At 37.6% G+C, this 24,990-nt stretch overlaps 1 protein-coding gene across 2 annotated transcripts in view; it reads right to left on the bottom strand.

The window, feature by feature from the left end:
* ULK4 (unc-51 like kinase 4) overlaps positions 1 to 24,990 on the bottom strand; it is a 677,717-nt gene that overhangs the window by 494,311 nt on the left and 158,416 nt on the right. For both annotated transcript variants that reach the window (XM_047739616.1, XM_047739608.1), the window contains exon 22: positions 5,525 to 5,652. In XM_047739616.1, coding sequence (XP_047595572.1) covers positions 5,525 to 5,652 — 128 coding nt within the window. The remainder of the gene's footprint in view (positions 1 to 5,524; positions 5,653 to 24,990) is intronic.

The raw sequence follows: 24,990 nt of genomic DNA, 5'->3' as shown, positions 1-24,990 counted from the left end.
CTTACATCCAAAACAATAAAATCCTTTCCAAAGGAGAAAACTGGCTTCCCCATAGCCTCATAAAGAGAATACATTTTCGGACCCTGCCAGTGCACTGAGTGAGAACCACTGTCTGCTGGTTTCCCTTAGAATGAGGAAGAGCAAAGTGCATTCCTCTTATGAGGAAGCTTTCACATTTACTTGGTAGGCTTAAAGGCTCTCCTCATTCATTTCTCCAGGAGGTGTCTGTTTATAAGTTTCGTCTCTGTTTCTGCTGAGTCCCTTTTATCTGTTGGAGAGTTTTGGCTTCTGTATCCCATGTTAGAGGCTTCCCTTAAATACCTGGTAATTCTTGAACTCCATTTATATTTTTAAATGATGCACAGGAGTGTTGTTGGGAGGTGTCTGTGCAGGAGCAGGGTCTAGGGCTGATGGACTCCACTCCAATAATATTCGGCTAGGTGTCACTAGCTGCAGAAGGGGACATCCAAATGGCAGGCCCTATGGGACTTTTATCAGGATTTGGTCAGCTTCCAGAGATGAATCTCCAGATTCAGGCCAATAGTACATCAGCCAGGCTGCCAACAGCCTGCAAGTGCAGTAGAAAAGGGGGTGGAAGGCCTCACCCTTCAGAGTAAGTAGACTTGTGGACCATCCTCAGATTTCTCAGAAGACAACTCCCTCATCTCCCTCATATCTATGGGTGAGAACACCTGAACTGGCAATATTTCCAGTTCACACTATCCAGAATGCATTTCAAGTCCCCTGCTGCAGCAGAAGAGGCAGAGTCTCCTGGAGGTTTCTGCTGGAGGAAGAGGGGTGGGGATCAACCCTCCATGCAGATTCCCCAACAATGCTGCCTTGAGTCTCCCCTCCCCCTCACCACCACCATCAAACATAGCAGGCACCCCTAATTCCCAATCTCTCCAGAGTTCTGTCACGCAGTCATTAGGTCTCCTCCTGGCTTTCCCCATGCAGACCAAAAGGGATCTCGCCAATCCCCATTTTGCTAAACAAGCAAGCATTCATCTGTGAGCTTTCCGCTTCCAAAACCCAAAGATGAGGTGACAGTGCTCATCGGCTTTAGCCATCCTTCCCTTTACCTTTGTAGTTTTGTGACTTTCTCATTCCTTTACTTGCAGCTCTGGACAGTATCAGAAGAAAATACATTCGAGCAGAAGATGACTGCTAACATTTCTTCATTTAGAAATCCTCCATCAGTTCCTTTCTTCCCACTGGCATTCAGGGCGTGTGAGGTCTCCTGGAACTTCACTCCATCTTTCCTATTGTTTTCACATGAAATGCCCAGGTCTCTGTCATCCGCTTGGTGTGGTTCAGTGTGTTCTATCATGGGGCCTTTCAAAGCCCTAACCCCATCCCCAGCAGAGGCCATGCTCTTTTAGTTCCTCTGTTGGATTTCGAAAAATGGCCTCTCCACAGAGTTTTCATTACTTGTTTGTTAAAATTCTGTCGAGTCCATTCATTCTGCCCCAGTGAGAGCTGCCTGTTCTTTTTCCTCCTCCTTCAAGAACCATGTCTCTGTCAATGGACTATGACACATCAACAAATGTGCTTACTCATGACTTCATCTACTCAGCACCTGACCAGGACAGGTTATGGCAAAGCAGCAGGTGATGAGAGGGAGCTGTTTTCTTCAAGTACAAGGAAATGAGGTCGTCTGACTGCAGCCTCACCAACCGGGGCAGATTGGCCTCCACTGAGTCTTGCTCCCGATCTCCTGGGCACAGGCATGCTAGTCCCAACAGCCACACATAGAAAGCACCGGTGTTTTGGACCCTGCCAAAGCCCAAGAATTGCTATTCACCAAGGTGTAGAGGATAGTGAGTCAACTCTGCCACCAGCACAGGAAGAACGGAACCTGTCCTCACCTCTCCAGCAAGGCTAAGCCTCACCTTCCAAGCTCCTCTACACACACCTGGTTCACAGTGGTACTCCAGAGAGTCAGCAGGGTGGAAGTCGGAGCCGGAGTATGCACAGACCACCATCTTCCCACCACTGCTAAAGTCTCTAATATTCATTCAGACACACAGAAATCATAGCAATTTCCTGAGGGTACCAAAGAGATCATGCCCAGGCTCTGATGGTCTTAATGCTTTAGGTCTTTCCAGTTAAAGGGTTTTTGTGGTTGGGGTTGAGGTGGGGCGGTCTGAGACAGGATGATCAGAGTGGCTCTCAGAAGAAGAGACCCCTACACTGACCAGAAACCTGAATGACCTGAAGAATCCAGCCATGAAGGCATCTGGGGGAAAAGCATTATGGGCATAAGGAACAGAACCTGGGAAAAGTCCTGAGGTTAGTCTGGTAGGCTTACTATGTTTGAAAAGCAATATGAAAAACTATATGGCTGGAATGGAACAAAAGCCAAGAAGAGTCATAGGAGACACGGGCTGAGAGGTGGGCAGGGACTAGGTGAAGCAGGGAAGAAGAGACCAAGGCTATCATTTCATCATGACAGGATGTTGTTAGAAGAGTCTGAGCAGGGAAGAAACAAAAGCCAATTCACACTGTGTAGGAGATTCTCTATTTGCTACATGGAGACCAGACTATGAGTCTAAGAAATGATGTAAGAACATCTGTTAAGAAACTATATTATTTTTCCTGGTGAAAATAATGGTAGACACAGAGTAGAGTGGTGAGGGGCCTTTACAAATAGATAAGAACTTCTGCTTCTGGCTCTAATGGACAAAGGACGGATGCATGCTTCCATTTGAAACAATTATAAAACATGCAGTCACCAGGACAGTATGGTACTGGCATAAAAACAGACACATAGATCAATGAAATAGAATAGAGAGCCCAGAAATAGACCCTCAACTCCATGGTCAACTAATCTTTGACAAAGCAGGAAAGAATATCCAATGGAAAAAAGACAGCCTCTTCAATAAATGGAGTTGGGAAAATTGGACAACCACATGCAGAAGAATGAAACTGGACCATTTCCTTACACGACACACAAAAATAAATTCAAAATGGAGTAACGACCTAAATATGACACAGTTATCCATCAAAATCCTAGAGAACACAAGCAGTAACTGCTCTGACCTCACCCACAGCAACTTCTTGCTAGATGTGTCTCCAAAGGCAAGAGAAACGAAAGCAAAAATGAACTATTGGAACTTAATCAGGATAAAAAGCTTTTGCACAGCAAAGGAAACAGTCAACAAAACCAAAAGACAACTGACAGAATGGGAAAAGATTATTTGCAAATGACATATCAGATAAAGGGCTAGTATCCAGAATCTATAAAGAACTGACCAAACTCAACACCCAAAGAACAAATAATCCAATCAAGAAATGGGCAGAAGACATGAACAGACATTTCTCCAAAGAAAACATACAAATGGCTAACAGACACATGAAAAAATGTTCCATATCAGTCAGCATCAGGGAAATACAAATAAAACCACATTGAGCTATCACCTCACACCAGTCAGAATGACTAAAATTAACAAACCAGGAAACGACAGATGTAGGCAAGGATGCGGAGAGAGGGGAACTCTCCTACACTGTTGGTGGGAATGCAAGCTGGTGCAGCCACTCTGCAAAACAGTATGGAGGTTCCTCACAAAGTTAAAAGTAGAGCTAGCCTATGACCCAGAAACTGTACTACTAGGTATTTATCCAAAGAATAAAAACATAGTGATTTGAAGGGGCACCTGCACCCCAATGTTTATAGCAGCAATGTCTACAACAGCCAAAATATGGAAAGGGCCCAGAGGTCCACTGACACATGAATAGACAAAGAAGATGTGGTAAACATATACAATGGAATATTACTCAGTCATCAAAAAAGAATGAAATCTTGCCATTTGCAACAATGTGGATGGAGCTAGAGGGTATTATGCTAAGAGAAATCAGAGAAAGACAAATACCATATGATCTCACTCATACATGGAATTTAAGAAACAAAACAGATGAACATAGGAAAAGGGAAGGGAAAAATAAGATTAAAACAGGGAGACAAAACATGAGACTCTTAACTAGGAAATAAACTGAGGGTTGCTATAGGGGAGGCGGGTGAGGGGATGGGGTAACTGGGTGATGGGCATTAAGGAGAGCATGTGATGGAATGAGCACTGGGTATTACATGCAACTGATGAATCACTGAATTTTACCCCTGAAACTAATAATAAAGTCTATGTTCACTAAATTGAATTTAAATGAGAAGTTTTTTAAAAACACAAGTACAAGTTAGGTAAAATATGTGAAACATCAGTTTTCAAGACACGGGATGTAAAACAAAGCTGGACGATGATCTCTGAGACATGGAAAGAAAGGAGGGTCTGTAGGAGCTTCAACATACCCTGCACTTAGTTCTGATTAACCTGCAACATAAGGGCATGCTAAAAGGCAAATATCAAGGAAGAATCTAATAGAATCCTATACATGCCTTCCAACCAATGAATATGCTCAATTAAAATCACATACTCATGAACTAATATTGGTATGTGACAGTACTTATCTGTAAGAAAAAACATTTTCAAAGACAAGATACACAAAATTAAGCTAGCAATCAGCACTCACACAGACATTTACAACTGATTTGATGAGGAAGACACTAATTTTGATCCCTAATTACGCAAAATGTTCTCTCCCTCAGAAAAGAATTCTGTTCTTCTCATTTCTAAACCTGCATTATAAAAAAAAAATGTACTCATTTATTAGTATATTTTTACTATGTCACCTCAAAAATCTGTAGATATTTGTTTTCTCTCTTGTTATAGAAGTACATTCATCAATAAAAAATTTGTGGAAATTTGTTTTTTCTCATTACATAAATATAAATAGCCACGATTTTGCCTCTTAACCCATAAATCCTAAAATATTTACTCTCTATTTACAGGAAAAAAAGTTTTCCAACCTCTAATCTAGATCAATCTAGCAATTCTAGGGTCTCCTCAGTATTCTACAATGAGTAACAAGCTAGATCAAGAAATAGACATTCAACCATATATTTAAGGTTCCTCTGGGTTCTAATTTCACATGCATCAGACAGTCTAGATGCTAATCAGGAAGCATCACAACACAAAGGGAATCTGGGGTGTGTCAGAACAGCTTCTCCTTTCAGAGGAAGAGGGTGGAACCCAGGGAGAGTGAGATCTGCCCAGCCCAGGTCCAGTGCAGAAACTTCTCCCTGCTCTGCCTCTTCCTCTACTCTTGAGTAGACTGTTCCAACAGCTGGGCTTCCAGTTGCTCATTCCAGAATCTTACAAAGGTGAATGACCAAACTACCAGTCAAAAATGCCTCCCAAAGATGCAAACCAGAACCAACTTTAACACCCTGCTGTGGACCGTCCTCACATCTAGGAACCGCAGCTCTTTCCCACCACCCTGCTTCAGCTCTAGAGGTCTTCTCTCCATCCTCTATATTTCCCAGCCGAGGCTGTATGTGAAAAATTAAACCCTTAGAAAAGTCTAGGGGGAAAAACATTTCAATATTACGTACACAGAAGCCAAGAAATACTATAATAAAACGGGTTCCAAATTGATGTTATTGATGAAACCGTATCAAAGAAAATCATACCTTGCTTGGCAGCCGAGCAGCAGCATCTCGCGGTTATGAATTAAAATATATAAAAGAACGAGGAAGGCTTTTGCCCTAATGGAAGTTGAGGGGCTGTCAAGTAAACGAATAATTGTAGAGACAAAATCCTGTGGAAGACATTAAAACATTTTTTGAGAAAACATAAAATGAACAGAGCAGTCAACTATCAGGGTCAGTAGTGTACAATAACTAAACATACAGCAAAAAAAAAAAAAAAAATCAGCTACTGTTTTTGCATTCTTAATTTGTCCTGGACTCTATACTAAAATTTTAGTATGTAGTATCTCGTTCAAACCTGAAAACTAGCCATAACAAGTTGACGCTATTATCCCTATTTTTTTGAAAAATTTATTCATCTATTTGAGAGAGAGAGGGCACGCATGATTGTGGGGTAGGGGGAGTGGTAGAGGGAGAGAGAGAAGCAGACTCCCTGCTGAGCAGAGTGTCTGATGTGGGGCTCATTGCGGGGCTCCATCCCAAGAATACAGGGTGATGACCTTAGCTGAAGGCAGACTCTTCACCTTCTGAGCCACCCAGGCATCTCAGTGTTATCCCTATTTTAAAGAGGAAAATGAATCTTGAAAAGTTAAGCAATCTAAAAAGTTGAACTGAAATCAAGGCCAGTGGGACAACAAAGCCTGCCTCTTAACCATTCAACCACCCAATAGAAGTGTGGCAATAAATAATAGAAAAACTGGAAGTCATGACTGTATGTACATGCGAACGTCTGCACAAACTTGCGTCTACAGAAAATGTATCTCTAGTCTACACATTTAAGGTCCTACAGATATACAAATACCCAAAAGAAAAACCTATATTCCTATAACATTCTGTAACTAAAGGTGTAAGACAACAGAGAGAAATGCGTACTCACTAATATTAACATTATTTTCCCTTCTAACAGATAGTCCATCGTTTCAGGTGTCTATTGATATGAAAAAGGAAATGCAGACACATACACATATGCACACAGAGTTAACGAATATAAGCAGGGAGGAAGATAGAACTTTATTGTTAGCAAGATGTCTACACAGAGCACGAGGGGAAGTTCCCAACAGTCCTGAAGAAAAGCAAACACTGAACAGTGACACTGTTATGTCCAAGGCAAATGGAAGCAGTTCAGAATTTTGGCCATGCCATGGTCCTTTTACACTGGGAGATATGTTGCCAAGCAGGAAGAATTTACATAGACAGGCATATGCTTTTATTTAAGGATGGAGATATACTTATGTATCTATACCTATGCATGAGTCTCACCTAGGTCCTGAATGATATAATCAAGCTAATTCATCTCCTAGGGTCAAAAAATGAATCAACACTAAAACTCTTTGAGTAATATATGTTTCCACCTTTCCAGCATGTAGACAGTAGAAAGCTCATTTCTCTAAAGTCATTTCCAGTTTTAATTTAAACCCTGGGCCCAAGGACTACAATTACAAATATGTTTTCCACACTACCATCACCCGCCACACATACAAATACAGATCCAAAACCACTCAAAGATCCACTAGCCTTAGACTGAAAAACTGTTCTGATTATAGGAGACTAAAAAGTCATGATAACTGACAGCAATTCAAGATCTGGCAACTTTGTTTCACATAAAAGAATGTTACTGGGACAATTACAAAATCTGAATAAGGCCTGTAGATGAGTTAATAATGTTAAATAAATGTTAACTTCTTTTTAAATCCATGGTTTGTTTTTAGGGAATATTCAGTGAACTAATTACAAGTAAAGGGGAGTCAAAAACAAAACAAAACAAAAATAAAAACAAAGGAGCATCAAGAAACAAAACAAAAACAAGTAAAGGAGCATCAGGTCTGCAACCTCTTCTCATATTGGCCACACACATACATACATACACAGTAAAAGAAAAATTATAAATCAAACATGGTAAAATGCTAGCATTTGCTAAATGTGGGTAAAGGGTATATTGCAAAACTCCAACCTGTACATCCAACACTAAATTCAGAATCTGCCCTAAACATGACACTCGCCCTCTGAGGATCAATTCAAGACCAAACTTAAACACCTGAGCATCTTCCTTTCTCCTCCTTCCTCTCATGTCCAATTGATCCCAAGTTACTGTGAGAGTGATACCCCCACTAACACTGCCTTATATTTCAATGCACCATTATATTTTTCCTGAATTACTGTAACTTCACTTTCTTCCAACTATTTCACAAGTCATAGCCACAGTGATCTTCTCCAACAGCAAGTATGATTATGTTATTCACCTATAAAATATTCTCCATAGTTGCTGCAACCCTTGAGATGAACCCTTATCACAGCATACAATGATCTGGCATTTTATTATCTTTCCAAAATCACTTATCATACCACCACTCCTCTATATAACCCTCAACACGCACCCTGGGGAAATTAATCAAGAAAACAGAGAATAGTGAAAGAGATAAAGGGAATCCCAAGATGATTGCAGGTGATAGCTATAACCAGGCACAGAGGGCAGCCTAACCATATTAGAGTTGGTCAGAAGACTCCAGGAGAGATCCCTTTAAGGAGGAAAAAATGGACAGAATACCGGATGCATTGAAATGCAATCTAAAAGCAGAAAGTAATGTAACAGAAGCCTGCTGAATGTTGAACTAACCAGAATTTATAGACTGAGTGCATGTTTGTGATAGTGTCATACCTGAAAGTAAATTCCAGACAATCTAAGATTTAAAAAATAAAAGAGAATGAAAATATCTAGAAGAGGCCACAAGAGATAAATATATCAGATATATATATATGTATTTATGCACACACATACTTACACAAACATTTATAGGTATGAAAAAGATCCAAGATAGTTAATGGTACAAAAAAAAAAAAAAATAGAGACAACATACCTTAGGAATAGAGATGCAAAAATCCTCAACAAATATATGCAGGTTGAATCCAAAAATACATAAAATGTATAAATAAAAAGATTACAATCAAGTAGAGTTTATCTCAGAAATCCAAGACTGATTCAGTATTTGAGTATCAATCAATGTAATTCAGCAGATTAAATAAGAACCACATGATCACTATGGTGAGTGTCATGAAGTGCGTAAACCTGGCAATTCATAGCTCTGTACCCCTGGGGCTAATAATACGTTATATGTTTATTTAAAAAAAAAAAAAAAGAACCACATGGTCAAATCAATAGATAATGAAAAAGCATTTGACAAAATTCAACATCCATTCATAAAAACCCACCAAACAAGGAATAGAAGGGAACTTCCTCAATCTGTGAAAGAGTATTAGAGAAAAATTATAGCAAAAACTTCGTTAATATGCCAATTTTCCCCCAAACTAACTTACAGATTTAATGCAATTCTAATAAAAATAAAAATCCCAGCAGGATTTGTTTGTAGATATAAACAAACTAATCATAAACTTTATATAGAAAGGCAAAGGAACCCATAAGCAAAACAATTTGGGGAGAAAAGACAATAGAATCGCACAATTATTTTTATTTTTTTAAGATTTTATTTATTTGACAGACAGAGATCACAAGTAGGCAGAGAGGCGGCGGGGGTGGGGGGGTGGAGGCGGGAAGAAGACTCCCCACTGAGCACAGAGTCAGATGCAGAGCTCGATCCTGGGACTCAGATCATTACCTGAGTGGAAGGCAGAGGCTTAACCCACTGAGCCACCCAGGCATCCGAATCACACAATTATTTTAAGGCACAAGAAAAACCCCAATGTGGTATTGATAAAATGACAGATACAAAGACCAAGGAAACAGAGTTCAGAAATGGAGTCAATTAGTTTAGGACAAAGTTGCAAGGGGAACTTAGGATAAAGGACAGTCTTTTCAATAAGTAGTGCTTATTATGGATATCCACATGCAAAACAAAACAAAACAAAAAGATATATTTCATTCCATACTGTGTACCATATGCAAAAATTGCAATCCTACAAAATGAATCATATAACTGAATAAAAAATGTAAAACTGTAAAGTCCTTACAAGAAAACAGAACAGAAAATCTTCATGACCTTAGGTTAGAAAGTTTTTAGATATAACACCAAAAGCACAATTCATAAAAGAAATAACTGATGAACGGAAACTCATGAATATTAAAATTATCCTCTGTGGAAGACAAATAAGACAAGACAAGCCAGATCCTAGCATAAAATATTTGTTTCCAAAATATACAATGAGCTCTCAAAAGTCAGTATTAAGAAAAAACATTTTAATGAGCAAAATATTTAAACAGACATTTCACCAAAGAACATAGGCAAATATTCACATAGACACAAGAGGATGCCCAATATCACCACCATTAAAACAACGTAAATTGAGATCACAGTAAGACACTATGCAATTATTAGAATGACCAACTGAAAAGTGACTAGTATATGGAACAACTAGAATTCTATGAATATTGCTGGTAGAACTGCAAAATGGCATCAATACTCTAGAAAATAGCTTGGCAGTTTCATAAAAAAAAATTATTAAATACACACCTACCATATATTAGATGCAGCCACTGCAACTTGTATATAGTGAAATAAAAATATATGTCCACAGAAAAACCTACACAGAAAAATTGACAGCGACATTTTTCGTAACAGTCAGGAAATGGAAACAACCCTTATGTCCTTGAATGGATACATGGGTATATAAACTGTGGCATATCTACGTAATGGAACAGGACTTGGCAATAAAAGGAAATGAACTATTGATACTCGCAACAACATGGATGAATCTCAACTACATTAAGTTTAAAAAAACTCTCAAAGATTACGTACAAATATAGTTTCATTTAGGCAACATTTTAGAAAAGGTAAAACTTTGGGGGCAGATAAGGCAGAAATTGCCAGGGAATGGGGTGGGAGGGAGGCGGTCTGCTTACAAAGGGAGCAGCACAATGTTACTCCTTGGGATGTCGCTACTGTTCTGTGTCTTTCTTGTGGTTGTAGTGACAGGGTCTATGCATGTGTTAATCCTCACAGAACTGTACTCCAAAAAGTAAATTGCACTGTATATATATGTTAGAAGTGATAAAAAGTGATTAAGAGTGAGAGAGAGACAGAGAGAGAGAGATCAGGCAAACAAGAAAAGAGAGCAGGAACTGTGTTTGTGTTCCTAATATACAAAGAGTTACATAATGACTCTTCCTCACACACAAGGCAGAACTGAAGCCAAAAAGAAGTAAATAAGACAAGGAACACTTTTCAATTCTAAAGCCCACCATTCAAAACAAAAATCCACCAGTAATGAATACAGTAATGAATGCTAGGCCTTAAATAGTACAGTAACCACTTTTATAAAGTGGAAACTACAGAAGATGCAAGAAGCAACAGACTTTATCACACCACTCTCAACCCAAGACTGTCAAGAGAACAAAAATAAGTGAGAATATAAAATACTAAATGACATAAGCAGCAGATAAAATGTTATAGATATATACCCAACTTCACACTTAGATAACAGAAAATGTACCTTTTTTTCTTCAACATAAAATGTTCCTTTAAACTGACCATATAAAAGGTCACAAAGAAAACCTCTATGTAATCCATAACAAAAAATACTTTTTTTTAGATTTCATCTCTCTCCTCACCCACCTCCCCTCTGACAGCCACCATTTTGTTTTCTCTATTTAAGTCTCTTTTGTCTTTTTTGTTGCTCCTTTGTTTTGTTTCTCAAATTCCACATATTAACAAAATCAGATGGTATTTATCTTTCTCTGACTTATTTCACTTATCGTTATACCCTCTGAAGTCCACCCATGTTGTTGCAGATGGAAAGATCTCATTCCTTTTTACAGCTGAGTAATATTTCTGTGAGTGTGTGGCATCATTTTTATCCATGCATCTATCAGTGGATGCTTGGGTTGCTTTCATATCTTGGCTGTAATAAATAATGCTGCAATAAACAAAGACGAATACCCAACTTTTGTAGCAACATGGACAGGACTGGAAGAGATTATGCTGAGTGAAATAAGTCAAGCAGAGAGAGTCAATTATCATATGGTTTCACTTATTTGTGGAGCATAACAAATAGCATGGAGGACAAGGGGAATTAGAGAGGAGAAGGGAGTTGAGGGAAATTGGAAGGGGAGGTGAACCATGAGAGACTATGGACTCTAAAAACAATCTGAGGGTTTTGAAAGAGCCGGGGGTGGGAGGTTGGGGGAACCAGGTGGTGGGTATTAGAGAGGGCACGGATTGCATGGAGCACTGGGTGTGGTGCAAAAACAATGAATACTGTTATGCTGGAAAAAAAAATAAAAAAATAAAAAATAAAAATAAAAAAGATGCATTATCTTTTTGAATTAGTGTTTTCATTTTCTTTGGGTAAATATCCAGTTGTGAAATTATGAGATCATATGGTAATTCTATTTTTAATTTTTTGAGGAATCTCTATACTGTGTTCCACGGTGGCTACTCCAAAGTTTGCATTCCCACCAATAGTGCACAAGGATTCCTTTTTCTTCACATCCCCACCAACATTTGTTATCTCTTGTCTTTTGATTCTAGTCATTCTGGTAGGAGTATGGCAATATCTCACTGTGGTTTTGATTTGCATTTCCCTGATGGTTCGTGATGGTGAGTCATCTTTTCATGGGTCTGTTAGCCATCTGTATGTCTTCTTTGGAAAAATGTGTTTTTAGGTCCTCTGCCCATTTTTAGTTAGATTTGGGTTTCTTGGGCATTGAGTTACGTAAGTTCTTTATGTATTTTAGATATTAACCCCTTATTGACTATATCATTTGCAAATATCTTCTTTCGGTAGACTGCCTTTCTGTTTTGTTGAAAGCTTTTTATTTTGGTGTAGTCCCAGTAATTTATTTTTCCTTTGTTTCCCTTTCCTGAGGAGACATATCTTAAAAGAAAAAAAAGTTTCTACACCTGATGTCACAGAAATTACCAAGTTTTCTTTTAGGAATCTTATGGTTTTAAAGTCTCACAGTTAGGTCCTTAATCCATTTTGAGTTTATTTTTGTGTACAATTTAAGAAAGTGCTCGAGTTTTCCCAGCACCATTTGTTGAAGAGACGGTCTTTTCCCCATTGTATGTTCTTGCCTCCACTGTCGATTAATTAACCATAAAAGCACAGGTTTATTTCTGGACTCCCAATTCTGTCCCATTGATCTGTATATCTATTTTTGTGTCAGAATCGTACTGTTTTGATTACTACAGCTTTGTAGTATATCTTGAAATCTGGGATTGTGATAACTCATGCTTTGCTCTTCTTTTTCAAGGCTTTGGACTTTTGGGGGTGTCCTGTGATTCCATACAAATTTTAGGATTATTTGTTCTAGTTCTGTGAAAAATGTTGGTATTTTGATAGCATTGCAATAAATCTGTGGATTGCTTTGGGTGTAGTATGGGCATTTTTTAAAAAAATTAATTCTAAACCATGAGCATGAAATGTCTTTCCATTTCTTTGTGTTTTATAGTTTGGAATACTAGTATTTTACCTCCTTATTTTATTCCTAGGGATTTTATTATCTTAGGTACACCTGAAAATGGGATTTTTCTTAATTTCACTGCTACTTCATTATTAGCGCATAGGAATGCAATGGATTTCTGTGCATTGGTTTTGCAGCCAGTGACCTTACCGAATCCATTTATCAGTTCTAGCAGTTTTTAAGTAGAATCTTTAGGGTTTTCTATATTCAGTATCATGTCATCTGCAAATAGTGAAAGTTTTACTTCTTCCTTACCAATTTGGTTGCTTTTTATTTTTCTTGTCTGACTGCTGTGACTTAGATTTTCAGTACTATGTTGAATGTAAGTGGTGAGAATGATATCCCTCTCTTGTCCCTGAACTTATAGGAAAATCTCTTGGCTTCTCACCATTGAGTATGATGTTAGCTGTGGGTTTTTTATATATAATCTTCTTTTATATACATACACACACACATATATATATATAACCTTATGTTATGTTCCCTCTAAACCTACTTTATTGAGGGTATTTAATCATGAATGAATGTTGTACTCTGTCAAATGCTTTTTTGGGGCCTATTGAGATTATCATATGGTTTTACCACTTCTCTTGTTGATGTGATGTATCGTATTGATTGATTTGTGAGTAATGAACCATCCTTGCATTCCGGGAATAAATCCCACTTGGTTGTAGTGAATGATTTTTTTTAATGTATTGTTAGACTCAGTTTGCTAATATTTTGTTGAGATTTTTACATCCGTGTTCATCAGATACATCGGCCTCTAATTCTCTTTTTTTGTAATGTCTTTATCTGGTTTTGTTATAAGGGCAAAATTGAAACTCAGAGTGTGAAAGTTTCCTTCCTCTTCCATTTTTTGGAATAGTTTGAGAAGAAAGAATTTTTATTAGCTTGATGCAATAAGCATCAATAATCCAAAAGATCCTAATACCTGGAAATTTTTTTAATTTTTTTAAAGTTTTTTTTTCCCAGTGTTCCAAAATTCATTGCTTATGCACCACACCCAGTGTTCCATGCAATAAGTGCCCTCCTTAATACCCACCACCAGGCTTACCCAACCCCCCACGCCCCTCCCCTCCAAAACCCTCAGTTTGTTTCTCAGAGTTCACAGTCTCTCATGGTTTGTCTCCCCCTCCAATTTCCCCCAACTCACCTCTCCTCTCCATCTCACCAGGTCCTCCATGTTATTCCTTAAGCTCCGTAAGTAAGTGAAACCATAGGATAACTGATTCTCTCTGCTTGACTTATTTCACTCAGCATAATCTCTTCCAGTCCCATCCATGTTGATACAAAACTTGGGTATTCATCCTTTCTGATGGAGGCATAATACTCCATTGTATATATGGACCATATCTTCTTTATCCATTCGTCTGCTGAAGAACATCTTGGCTCTTTCCACAGTTTGGTGACTGTGGCCATTACTGCTATGAACATTGGGGTAGAGATGGTCCTTCTTTCTACCACATCTGTATCTTTGGGGTAAATACCCAGTAGTACAATTACAGGGTCATAGGGAAGCTCTATTTTTCATTTCTTAAGGAATCTCCACACTGTTTTCCAAAGTGGCTGCACCAACTTGCATTTCCACCAACAGTGTAAGAGGGTTCCCCTTTCTCCACATGCTCTCCAACACTTGTTGTTTATTGTCTTATTGATTTTGGCCATTCTGACACCCAGAAATTTTTTAAACACTATTTTTAAAAGCCCTACACACACCACAATTGAAAAACTTAAAAATAGTAAGAACATTATGTATCAGAACCTATGGGATATATTTAAAACAGCAATCAGAAGAAAATACAACCTGTAAGTACATTTGTAAATGAAAACGAAAGAACAAAAATATGAGAACTAAATTCCCAACACAAAAAACTAAAGAAATGAGAACATAAAAATTAAGAAAATAAAGATGTAAGCAGAAGGTAGTAACAGAGAAAACGGGGGGGGGGGAGGGGGGGGCTGGGCGGGAAGGTAAATGATAAATAAGTCACATGCTGGTTTTTTGAAAAATAACAAAGTAGATAAAGCACTAAATTAATCAGGATAAAGGGGAGACAGGAATTAAAGAAAAGAAGAAGAAGAAGAAGAAATTTTTAAATTTCCACTGCCTGGCTTCAGTATAATGGTGTGAAAGCTGTGTTCCATGCAGAAGCAGTCTATGTTTTATCGCTGTATAATGTTCTACTATGTGAACAAAAAAATATATGAATCCATTCTACTCCTGAACATTTGTGTTGTTTGGAGTTTGGGACTATTATGAGTAAAGATGCTATGGACATTCTCATTTGTGTCTTTCTGTGAACAAATAACACATATATCCACTTCTCTTGGATATATGCTTTAGAGCAAAACTATTAAGTCAAGAAGTAGGTATCTCTTTAGCTTTAATAGAGGCTGTCAAATGATTTTCCAAAGTGGTTGTACTAATTTATTCTTCACTAATATATGAGAGTTGCATTTCCACATCTTTCCCAACACTTGTTATTATCCATCTTTTCATTCTATCTAAATTTCTAATTCTGAGTTTAGAGCAAATATAATGAACACCAATGACAGTCAATTTAGAAGGAGAAACTTTCTAAACAGTTTAGTATTACTTTAAAGCCATCCAAAGTTTTATGAACAAGATAACATATCCCTTATTCCAGCTTACAAGGAACTAAAAAGAATTCATGGCAATGAACAAAGGAAATCTGTATTTAAACAGATACAGCTCGGGGTGCCTGGGTGGCTCAATGGGTTAAAGCCTCTGTGTTCGGCTCAGGTCAGGATCTCAGGGTCCTGGGATCGAGCCCCACATCGAGCCCCACATCGGGCTCTCTGCTCAGCAGGGAGCCTGCTTCCCCCCTCTCTCTCTGCCTGCCTCTGCCTACTTGTGATCTCTGTCAAGTAAATAAACAAAATCTTAAAATAAATAAATAAACAAACAGATACAGCTCCCTGACAAAGAATACAGCATAAGACTTTAATATGAATAAGAAATCAAGAAAATGAAAATCTGCATTAACTTAAATACACTGTTACAAATGGTGAATACTTTTCCACAGATTTTTATGTACATTAAAATGCATCTTCTTATATTTTAAACATTTAAATCTTTTAAGTACTCATAGATTTAGCATTTATGCATTCAAGCCCAAAAGCATTATGCCAAAAATATAATTGGTGCTTTTTCTTTTCCAAGTGCCTAGGAAAGTGGCTACATATAACTGAAAGCGCCATAGTTTTCACTCTACTAGGCCATGAAAAGAAGAATCCCTTTGATAAAAAACAACAAAAAGACAAACCATTTAAGAAAACACTTGAGAGAAATGTATGACTTGACAAAGAAAACCATAGATTTTTAGTGAGTGGTAAGAGAACTCAAACAACTGCAGTGGCAGCATAATATACAGACTGAGAAAGAACTTGCAATTGGGAGCCAAGCAAACCGGAGTACGAACACCACATTCCTTGACAAAATAACCTCTCTAGGATTCCATTTCCTCAACTTTAAAGTAAAATGGAGATGATTACACTGACATTTTCACGGGCTTGATATAATGACTGAAGGCTTTTTGTCCAACTTAAAAATCCTAAAGTAACTAAAAATACTAAATAATGTATTTTCCATACAATTACCAAAACACATCATAAGGGCTACAAGAACGAAAGTTTTGAAATGTGTATGAGAAACCTAAATAAAACAATAAAAAGAGGAAAACAATCAGAGGTATATTTAAGACTTTAGCAAATAAAAAAGATAAAAAACAGTCTATTCATTTATTGAGAGTTTTACTTTTCTACTTACATTAGAAAGACTCATTAAAAATTTAAATTTAAATAAGGAGTTGGGGAACAGCCTTATGCTACTATACATCTGTCAAAATAAATAAATAATGTGGGAAAAAGTATTTGAAATATGTATAAATCACTTTTGCCAATAAAAAATTTATGAACACTCCAGTTAAAAAACATATGAACTAGCAAACAACTGATAAAAGAACTCTAAGCTGCCAAACAAGGAAATAAATCATCTACTCTCACTAGTAGACAAACCATGCAAATTTCAGAAGAATAAGATTCCATTTCATTACAAAGCAGACCAGCAAAGATGAAAATGGATGGCAGCCAGTGTTGGCATGGTCATGCGTAAATGGGTAAATCTTAAATATATCCCATATGAAAATAAGTGTTCAACCTTTCCTCCAGCTGGGAGGAAAGTGAGTTATTTTTCAAAGGCCTTAAAAATGTTATTTTATTCTGACACAGCTGTTACAATTTCTCCTAACAAAGTGATGAAAATGAGCTTTAAGTACAATTATATTTGTGGTCATGTTGCTTACATAACAGAAACAAACACAAGCAACAATCTTAATATTCCAAAACAGGGAATTTGTTAAGTAAATCATAACTGTAGCAAGGACGGTATCTACCCCACTTCCTGTTTCACTGTCTTCTTCCATAGCAAACACTAACAATGTGCTTGGGGGTGGAGGGCACTGCATTACTTCCAAGGCCAGGTCAGAAAAGGCCATGTGGCCTCTGCCTGCTTCTCTCAGGAAATACTTTTTTTTTTTTTTAAAGATCTATTTATTTATTTTAGAAAGAGAGAGAGTGGAGGGGGGTGTTCAGAGGGAGAGAGAAGAAACTCAAGCAGACTCCATGTGGATGCAGCATGAAGCCCAACATGCAGGTTGATCCCATGACCCCAAGATCATGACCTCAAGATCACTACCCAAGCCAAAACCAAGCGTCGGATGCTCAACAGCCTGTGCCACCCGGTCACCCCTCTCAGAGCACTCATGGAACCCAGCCACTATGCTGTGAGGAAGCCCAGGCAACCTTCAGAGGCCCACATGGAAAGCAAATGAGGCTCCCAGCCCACAACCCCAGCTGGGTGCCCACTGAATGGCTAGCAGCAACTTGCTGCTCATGTGAATGAACCATCTGGAAAATTTATTCTCCAAACCCATTCAATCTTTCCAGCTCACACAGACTCGCCAGAATTACAGATTTGTGAGCAAAATGAATTACTTCCCTTGTGTAAGTCACTACATTTTGAAGTAGTTTGTTACAGAGGGAACAGGAGTGAAATACAGCTTAAGTATATAATGGAAGATGAGAACTTTCCAGGCACAAAAATAACTTTGTACAATAGCAGCCATAATTTTAAAACATAGAAACATCCCCAAGTAAGTGATGAGGTCTACTGTATTTCTTCTTGATGTAGTGGATGCAGCCATTATTAACAATCTTGCAAAACTAAAATAATTTATAATTTTGGTTGGGAAAAAAGAAAAACTATAACAAATACTAAAAATAAAAAAAACTATATATGAGATTTGTTTGTGACACAGTAACTCTGAGTCCCTTGAGAAGATGCAGTATATTACAGATAACAACTTTGGATTGAGGCCTAAAAACATCTTATGCCCTAAATAAATTCTCACTTAGTCATAACTGAAAAAATGAACAGTCTGATTCCCTACAACTAATTGCTCAGGACTCCAAATTAATCCTAAACTACATGCACCACACCTCTTGCACAGTGTTAGTCTTATAACACTTGAGGAGGGAAGACCATAGGTTGTAGGCAAAGACTCAGTGCCCAGGATGAACAATCAAAACTACCTTTAGAGAACCAAAAATGACCTCAGGTTACTTCAGTTTGCAGTCCACTATGTATTCAGCTTTGATTTGAATTCATCTTGCCATTCAGCTCAACATGCCTAAATATTACATGTGGGGAAGAAAAAGCAGAACTGTGTAGGTCTATAACCAAACCATAGCAGAGTAAGTTCATGTCCAACAATCAGATGGTACTCGGCAGTGATTTCACAGTAGACAGATCTACCTAACGAAGATATGATGAAATATTCAGAACACAAGGATTGGTCGAAATACGTGAAGCTTCCAGAGCAAACAAAATGAAACCATCATCAAAATTCAGCAAAAGGATAAAACATCCCTCTACTACTTCCCATAAAGACAAAGCTATTAGATGAATAAAAATAATGATGAGGTAGAGAACTTCAACATTATCTCCTGCAAATCTCAAGAGGAAAAACTGATCTGCTTCAATCAACTGTCACAGGTAAAAATCAATGAGTACAGCCTGGCCATCAACGGATAATCACCCAGGAAAACAACGAGAAATCAGAGACACAATTTTCTCCTGTTTAATAGCAATGGAAATTTTTTAAAAAGTACTAAATCTGAAATTGGTTTTGGGTTACACTTTCCTTAAAGTTTAGCCAAATATCTAACTAAAATGTCTCACAAAGCACATTTATTAATGTAGATAGACTAAAAATACCACAATACAAACTCATGGTCTGATGAATATGCATAAATTACTATCTTTTAAATGCTTAATTAGAGACCATTGAGTCAGTATGCCTAGTGACTTTCAGAAGAAAAAAAACTGAGTAGGCTTAGCATTCAAATTTTTCTAAATTTTACATGCACAAGATTTCTCAATGATCTTTCCTGGTACTTCCAAGTAACAGTGGTCTACAGCTTCTGGTTTATTATTAACTGCTAATGTGCTACTTGGGCAAAACACAAAATCTGAAGCAACAACTTCAGTCAACCTAGACTGCTAAAATAAAAATGGACAGCAGCTATTGTCAAGATTAATAAGTAAAGGAAAAAATTTTCGGAGGGCAGTATTTCTAGTCAATAACACTCAGAAGAAAACCGTTCTTACCAGTGAGCATGAACAAACTCACCTGTGCAGTATGATATGCCTTTAAAAATTAATGTGTAAATCTTTAACCTCCGAAGCATATGAAATCCAAAGGATGCATTACCAATTATCCACCTACAAAGTATTTTCGAGGTCACTTACCTTAGGAAAAACATAACCAAGGCAGATGTTTGAACCTGTGAAACTTAAACAAGTTGATGTGAGTTTTCAAAGCTCAATTAACGGAAATACAACAGGATTCCAGGAGTTGTTTTGTTGTTGTTGTTGTTGTTAAGATTTTATTTATTTGACAGAGAGATCACAAGTAGGCAGAGAGACAGGCAGAGAGAGAGGGGGAAGCAGGCTTCCCACTGAGCAGAGAGCCCAATGTGGGGCTCCATCCCAGGACCCTGAGATCAGGACCTGAGCTGAAGGCAGAGGCTTAAACCAGTCAGCCACCCAGGCGCCCCTGGTTCCAAGAGTTTTATATGCTTTCAATTTTCTAACATCAATAATCAGACAGAGTTTTTAGGGTTGTTTTTTTTTTAAGTCACACCAGTGATTTATTTACAAAGCAGTGGACTAGGTTAACTTTCATATACTTAACTCCTTTTCATTGTATGTACTTATATACACACATAGGTGTGTATTCACATCTATGTATGCATATGGATGGATGAAGGGAGGGAGGGAATGGAGAGAGGGAGTGGGGGAGGGAAGGAGACAGTCACTGCAGGTTTAGAATGACATACTAATCTATCAACCTGATTCTCATTACTTAGCCTTAGCTTATTCAAACATTGTTTTGTTGTCTGCAGTTCATTCTCTGATGGAAGCCTCAGGAAGAGCTCACAGGAACTGATCTCTTCCATGTTCACATCTACCTGTGGTTTTTTATCACAAAGACCCAATGTAATTGAATATAAAATCTTTGGCTAATGTCTTTTCTTAAAAATCTTAAATACCTGAGGAGTAAGTGGAGCTGAACTGTGGCATCACAGGTCACTATGGAAATGTCCAATGCCAGTGGAATTATTGTTTTCTTGTAACTGACTTGCTGAAATTCAAGGTCCTTTTGCCTAGATGCTCAAAGGGCTTTTCTTTAAAACGTCGTCTTATTTCTATTGTAGAATGATTTTCCTAGATACACTGTATGTCCTTTTGATTTGTACATTCAAGAACTCTTTTTATTCAGGAAAATATTGTCTGGATTGTAGTTTTTAGTATTTGTTCTGTTTCAGTGACTTAGTTTTCTTCTCTGTATGTTGGAATATTTTGTCGCCTCTATATCTAAGACAGTCACTGGGATGCTTTTCATCTCTCCCTTAATTTGCTTTTTTTTTTCACTTTTCTCCTTTCTATTCTTATTATCCTTATAAGACAAAAGTGTTAGTGCCTATTTCCCTTTGTGTTCCTTTATAAACTGTCTTCAATTATCTTCATCACTGCTTTTCCCCTTATTTTGGAATCTTTCCTAAGATAATATCACCTTTTTGTACTTTCCTACAGCCCAGTTCTGTTTCCCCTCTCCTCTTTCTGACTTGTGCAGTTCTTCCATAGCTTCCATTCCAAATTTCCTAATTCATTTTGGTTTTTTAAAATATTAAGTTCAAAGATTTCATATGCTTTGTGTCCATGTTTTTATTAATAATCGTCCACTGTCCAGGGGTATGTTATTTATTCTTTTTTCTTTTATTCTTACCTTCCTACATTCCTTTACACTATCTTTTCATGGATTTTTGACCATAACTTTTTTGCTTTGTTGGTGTCTGAACAAAATGAATTTCTTGTAATTTGGAGAAGATTCTACTGTGGACAGTGAGGATAGGCCAAGATTAGTTGTTATTTTTGTGATTTGAGGGCTCTTTCCTCTGTTGTGACTCTGAAATGTTCACGCATATGGCCTCTTGGAACTGAACTCCACAGCACCTTCTAGGAGCTGCCTTATCCAACATCCTCTGCATCTTTTCTCTCAGAATTCTTACCATATTTAATGTGTATTCTAGTTTTAGCTTGTCCAGCATGAAGTGGCTTCCTAGGAGAGTTTTTTTTTGGGTATTTATGAAAACCTGGAAAGGCTTATGTTTCTCTTGCCCACCCTAGTCTCCCCAGTCTTTCTGTACTCAACCACGCACTAAAACCTATGAAGTCTCCCCAGTTCTCAATGTCTAATCTAAGAACAGGCCAGGTTTTCCCCTTTGAATGGGGAATTTTCTGCTAGAGAGTGAGTACTTGCAGAAATTCTTGGATTTCCCAGTTGCTGGAACTGACAGAAGACACCTTCTCCTTCCCTCCCCAACCTCCCAAACAGCTGCTGACCTCACACTGCCATTCACAATTTTACTGCACTCACTTCTATTCTGGCATTGGTGGAATAACTTGATACCTTTATAAGGAGATCTGAGGAGGTGAAAAAATTCTGTGTAACAACAGCATTCTTCCTCCCCAAATCTACCCCAACAGCAACACTCTATTATGTAATGTTTACCTTTGAGTTTGTCTCAGTTTCAACAGAATTCATAGGCAAGGGGCTATGACATTGATTCTATCATCTGAATAATCCCATCAGTAAATTATTATAATCTCAAATCAGTTACAAAGACACAATCTCACATATAGAATATATGGACAAATCAAGGAGCATATAAATATTTTTAAGTAACTATTTCAAGTGTATATATGTATCCTACTCAAAATCCACTCCTTGCACCAGGCTGGCAGCACTCTGAATAAGTACAAAATGACCAGCAATCAGATCTTTTTATACCACTAAATAAAAGCACCAAGGCCTTCCTAAACCATCAGTCCAAAACATGGACCACAGCCCAAAAGACCAAAACAAAGAAACAAGAAGGCACACACAAGCGCTGTGGCCAACCTCCCAATCTCATCAGCATACCACAAGTACCAGTGTTAAATAACTCAAATATTCCACATAAGTAATACACCTCTTCCCTTAGAGCACTCTTTCCAATCATAATTTTCCCAATGCTACAGAGTGCAATGTTGTCACTGAAAGTTGTATAATTCTTATGTAAATTTTTTTTTCATATGTGAATTTAATAGGATGATACTTTCTGAATCACAAAGCAGAGGGATATCTGGTAGGCTTTTAGATGGCAAATATTATTTCTGGAAGCTAAACTTCTTTAAAGAAATATTTTTTTAATTAACTTCAAATTCTCCCCTTAACTAAACCAGTATGCCTAAAGTCAACCATGAAGGTCTGCAAATTGAAAGAAGATGACTAATTTTGTGATGTTTAAGACAGAATAAAAAAAGGATAAGAACACTTGTTCTTATATCCAAAACAAGTGATGCAACTAATAACACAGCCTGTCACAGAAGACACTCACTCCCCGGCTCCCTTGAGTGAGACTACAACACGTTCCATCTCATCCCATCTCATACATTGGATAAGGATAACTTCTTGTTATTTTTGTGGTGACATGGGGTCTCATCCCTACATTACGTTCCATCTCATCTATCATAAAGTACGACATTAACAAGCTGCCAGGATATTTCCATTAAACACAGGTGGTAATGTTCAAAGTTTGTTGGTTTAGGAATCCATACTATTTTCAATGAGATAATAAGATCCCTAAAACCCTATATATTGTTGAGACTGTCTATAAAGCTTTAAGAACAAATGGGGGGGGGTGGAAATCCAGTCAAGAAATGGGCCAGAAGACATGAAAAGACATTTCTCCTAAGAAAACATACAAATGGCTAACAGATACATGAAAAAATGTTCAAATCACTCATCATCAGGGAAACACAAATTCAAAACCACAATGAGATACCACCTCACACCAGTCAGAATGGCTAAAATGAACTGAGGACCTAACCTAACAGATGGTGGTGAGGATACAGAGAAAGGAGAACTCTGTTACACTGCTGATGGGAAGGCAAACTGGTATAGCCACTGTGAAAAACACTATGGAGGTTCCTCAGAAAGTTAAAAATAGAACCACCTACAACCCAGCAATTACTCTACCAGATATTTATATAAAGGATACATAGTGATTTCAAGGGGCACCTGCACCCCAATGTTTATAGCAGCAATGTCCACAATAGCCGAACTATGGAAAGAGCCCAGATGTCCATTGACAGATGAACAGATAAAGAAGATGTGGTATATACACACAATGGAATTACTTGGCCATCAAGAAGAATGAAATCTTGCCATTTGCAGAGACATGGATGGAAGTAGAAGGTATTATGCTAACCAAAATAAATCAGTCAGAGTAAGACAAGTATCATATTACTTCACTCATATGTGGAACTTAAGAAACAAAACACATGAACATAGGGGAAGGGAAGGAAAATTAAAATAAGATGAAAACAGAGAGGGAGGCAAACTCTAAGAGACTCTGAAATCTAGGAAACAAGGTTGCTGGAGGGGGGGTGGGTGGGGGATGGGGTAACTCTGTGATGGGCATTAAGGAAGGCACCTGACATAATGAGCACTGGGTGTTACATGCAACTGATGAAACGAAATTCTACCCCTAAAACTAATAATACAGTGTATGTTCACTAAATTGAGATTAAATAAATATTTTTAAAAAAATACACATTACAGTGTTTCTACCTTCAAGTACATTTCTAAAGAACCAAAGGAAGCTTAGACTCACAAATGATACCAGAACTCAATAAACGTAAACTAAAAGATTTATGTATTTTACTGGTAGTCGTATTATTAGTAAACACCAGAATTTTTTTAAAGATTTTATTTATTTATTGGAGAAAGAGAGAGAGGGAAGAGAGAGACCATGTGCAAGTAGGAGGAGGGGCAGAAGGAAGATGAGAAGCAGACCACTCCTGCTGAGCAGGGAGGTGGGGCTGGATCCTAGGACCCCAGGGATCATGACGTGAGTTGAAGGTAGATACCCAACAACCACCCAGGTACCCTAACACCAGAATTTTTGAAGAATTCTTGCACTTCAAAAAAAAAAAAATCACAAGTGAGTATCTATGAGATGTTACTATGGTTCTCCTTTCAGACCATACTGCATACAGGTAAAAATTATCCATGTGGTAGTAAGACTATCACACCTAACACCATAGCTACAATCACCACACACACAATCTCGAGGAGAAAACTACTGAATGCTCCTTAGAGATCATCAGAAACTTCAAAAGTGAAGAAAAGGTAAATTATAACTTGAGTGCTATAACATGAATCCTTTTAGCCAAATTATGAAACATCTCAAGGATACAGAAAAGTGATTTTAAAAATCCATTCAATGTTTATGCACATAAACAATGAATTCTGGAACACTGGAAAAAATATTTTTTTAAATATATAAATAAAATAAAAATCCATTCAACTTTATCAAATCTTAGTATTTAAAAAAATAAACC

The sequence above is a fragment of the Lutra lutra genome, chromosome 1 (genome assembly GCF_902655055.1).
Source record: "Lutra lutra chromosome 1, mLutLut1.2, whole genome shotgun sequence".
Taxonomy (NCBI): Eukaryota; Metazoa; Chordata; class Mammalia; order Carnivora; family Mustelidae; genus Lutra; species Lutra lutra.
The sequence above is the reverse complement of the archived record's forward strand: the minus strand, read 5'-3'. Positions and strand labels throughout refer to the sequence as shown.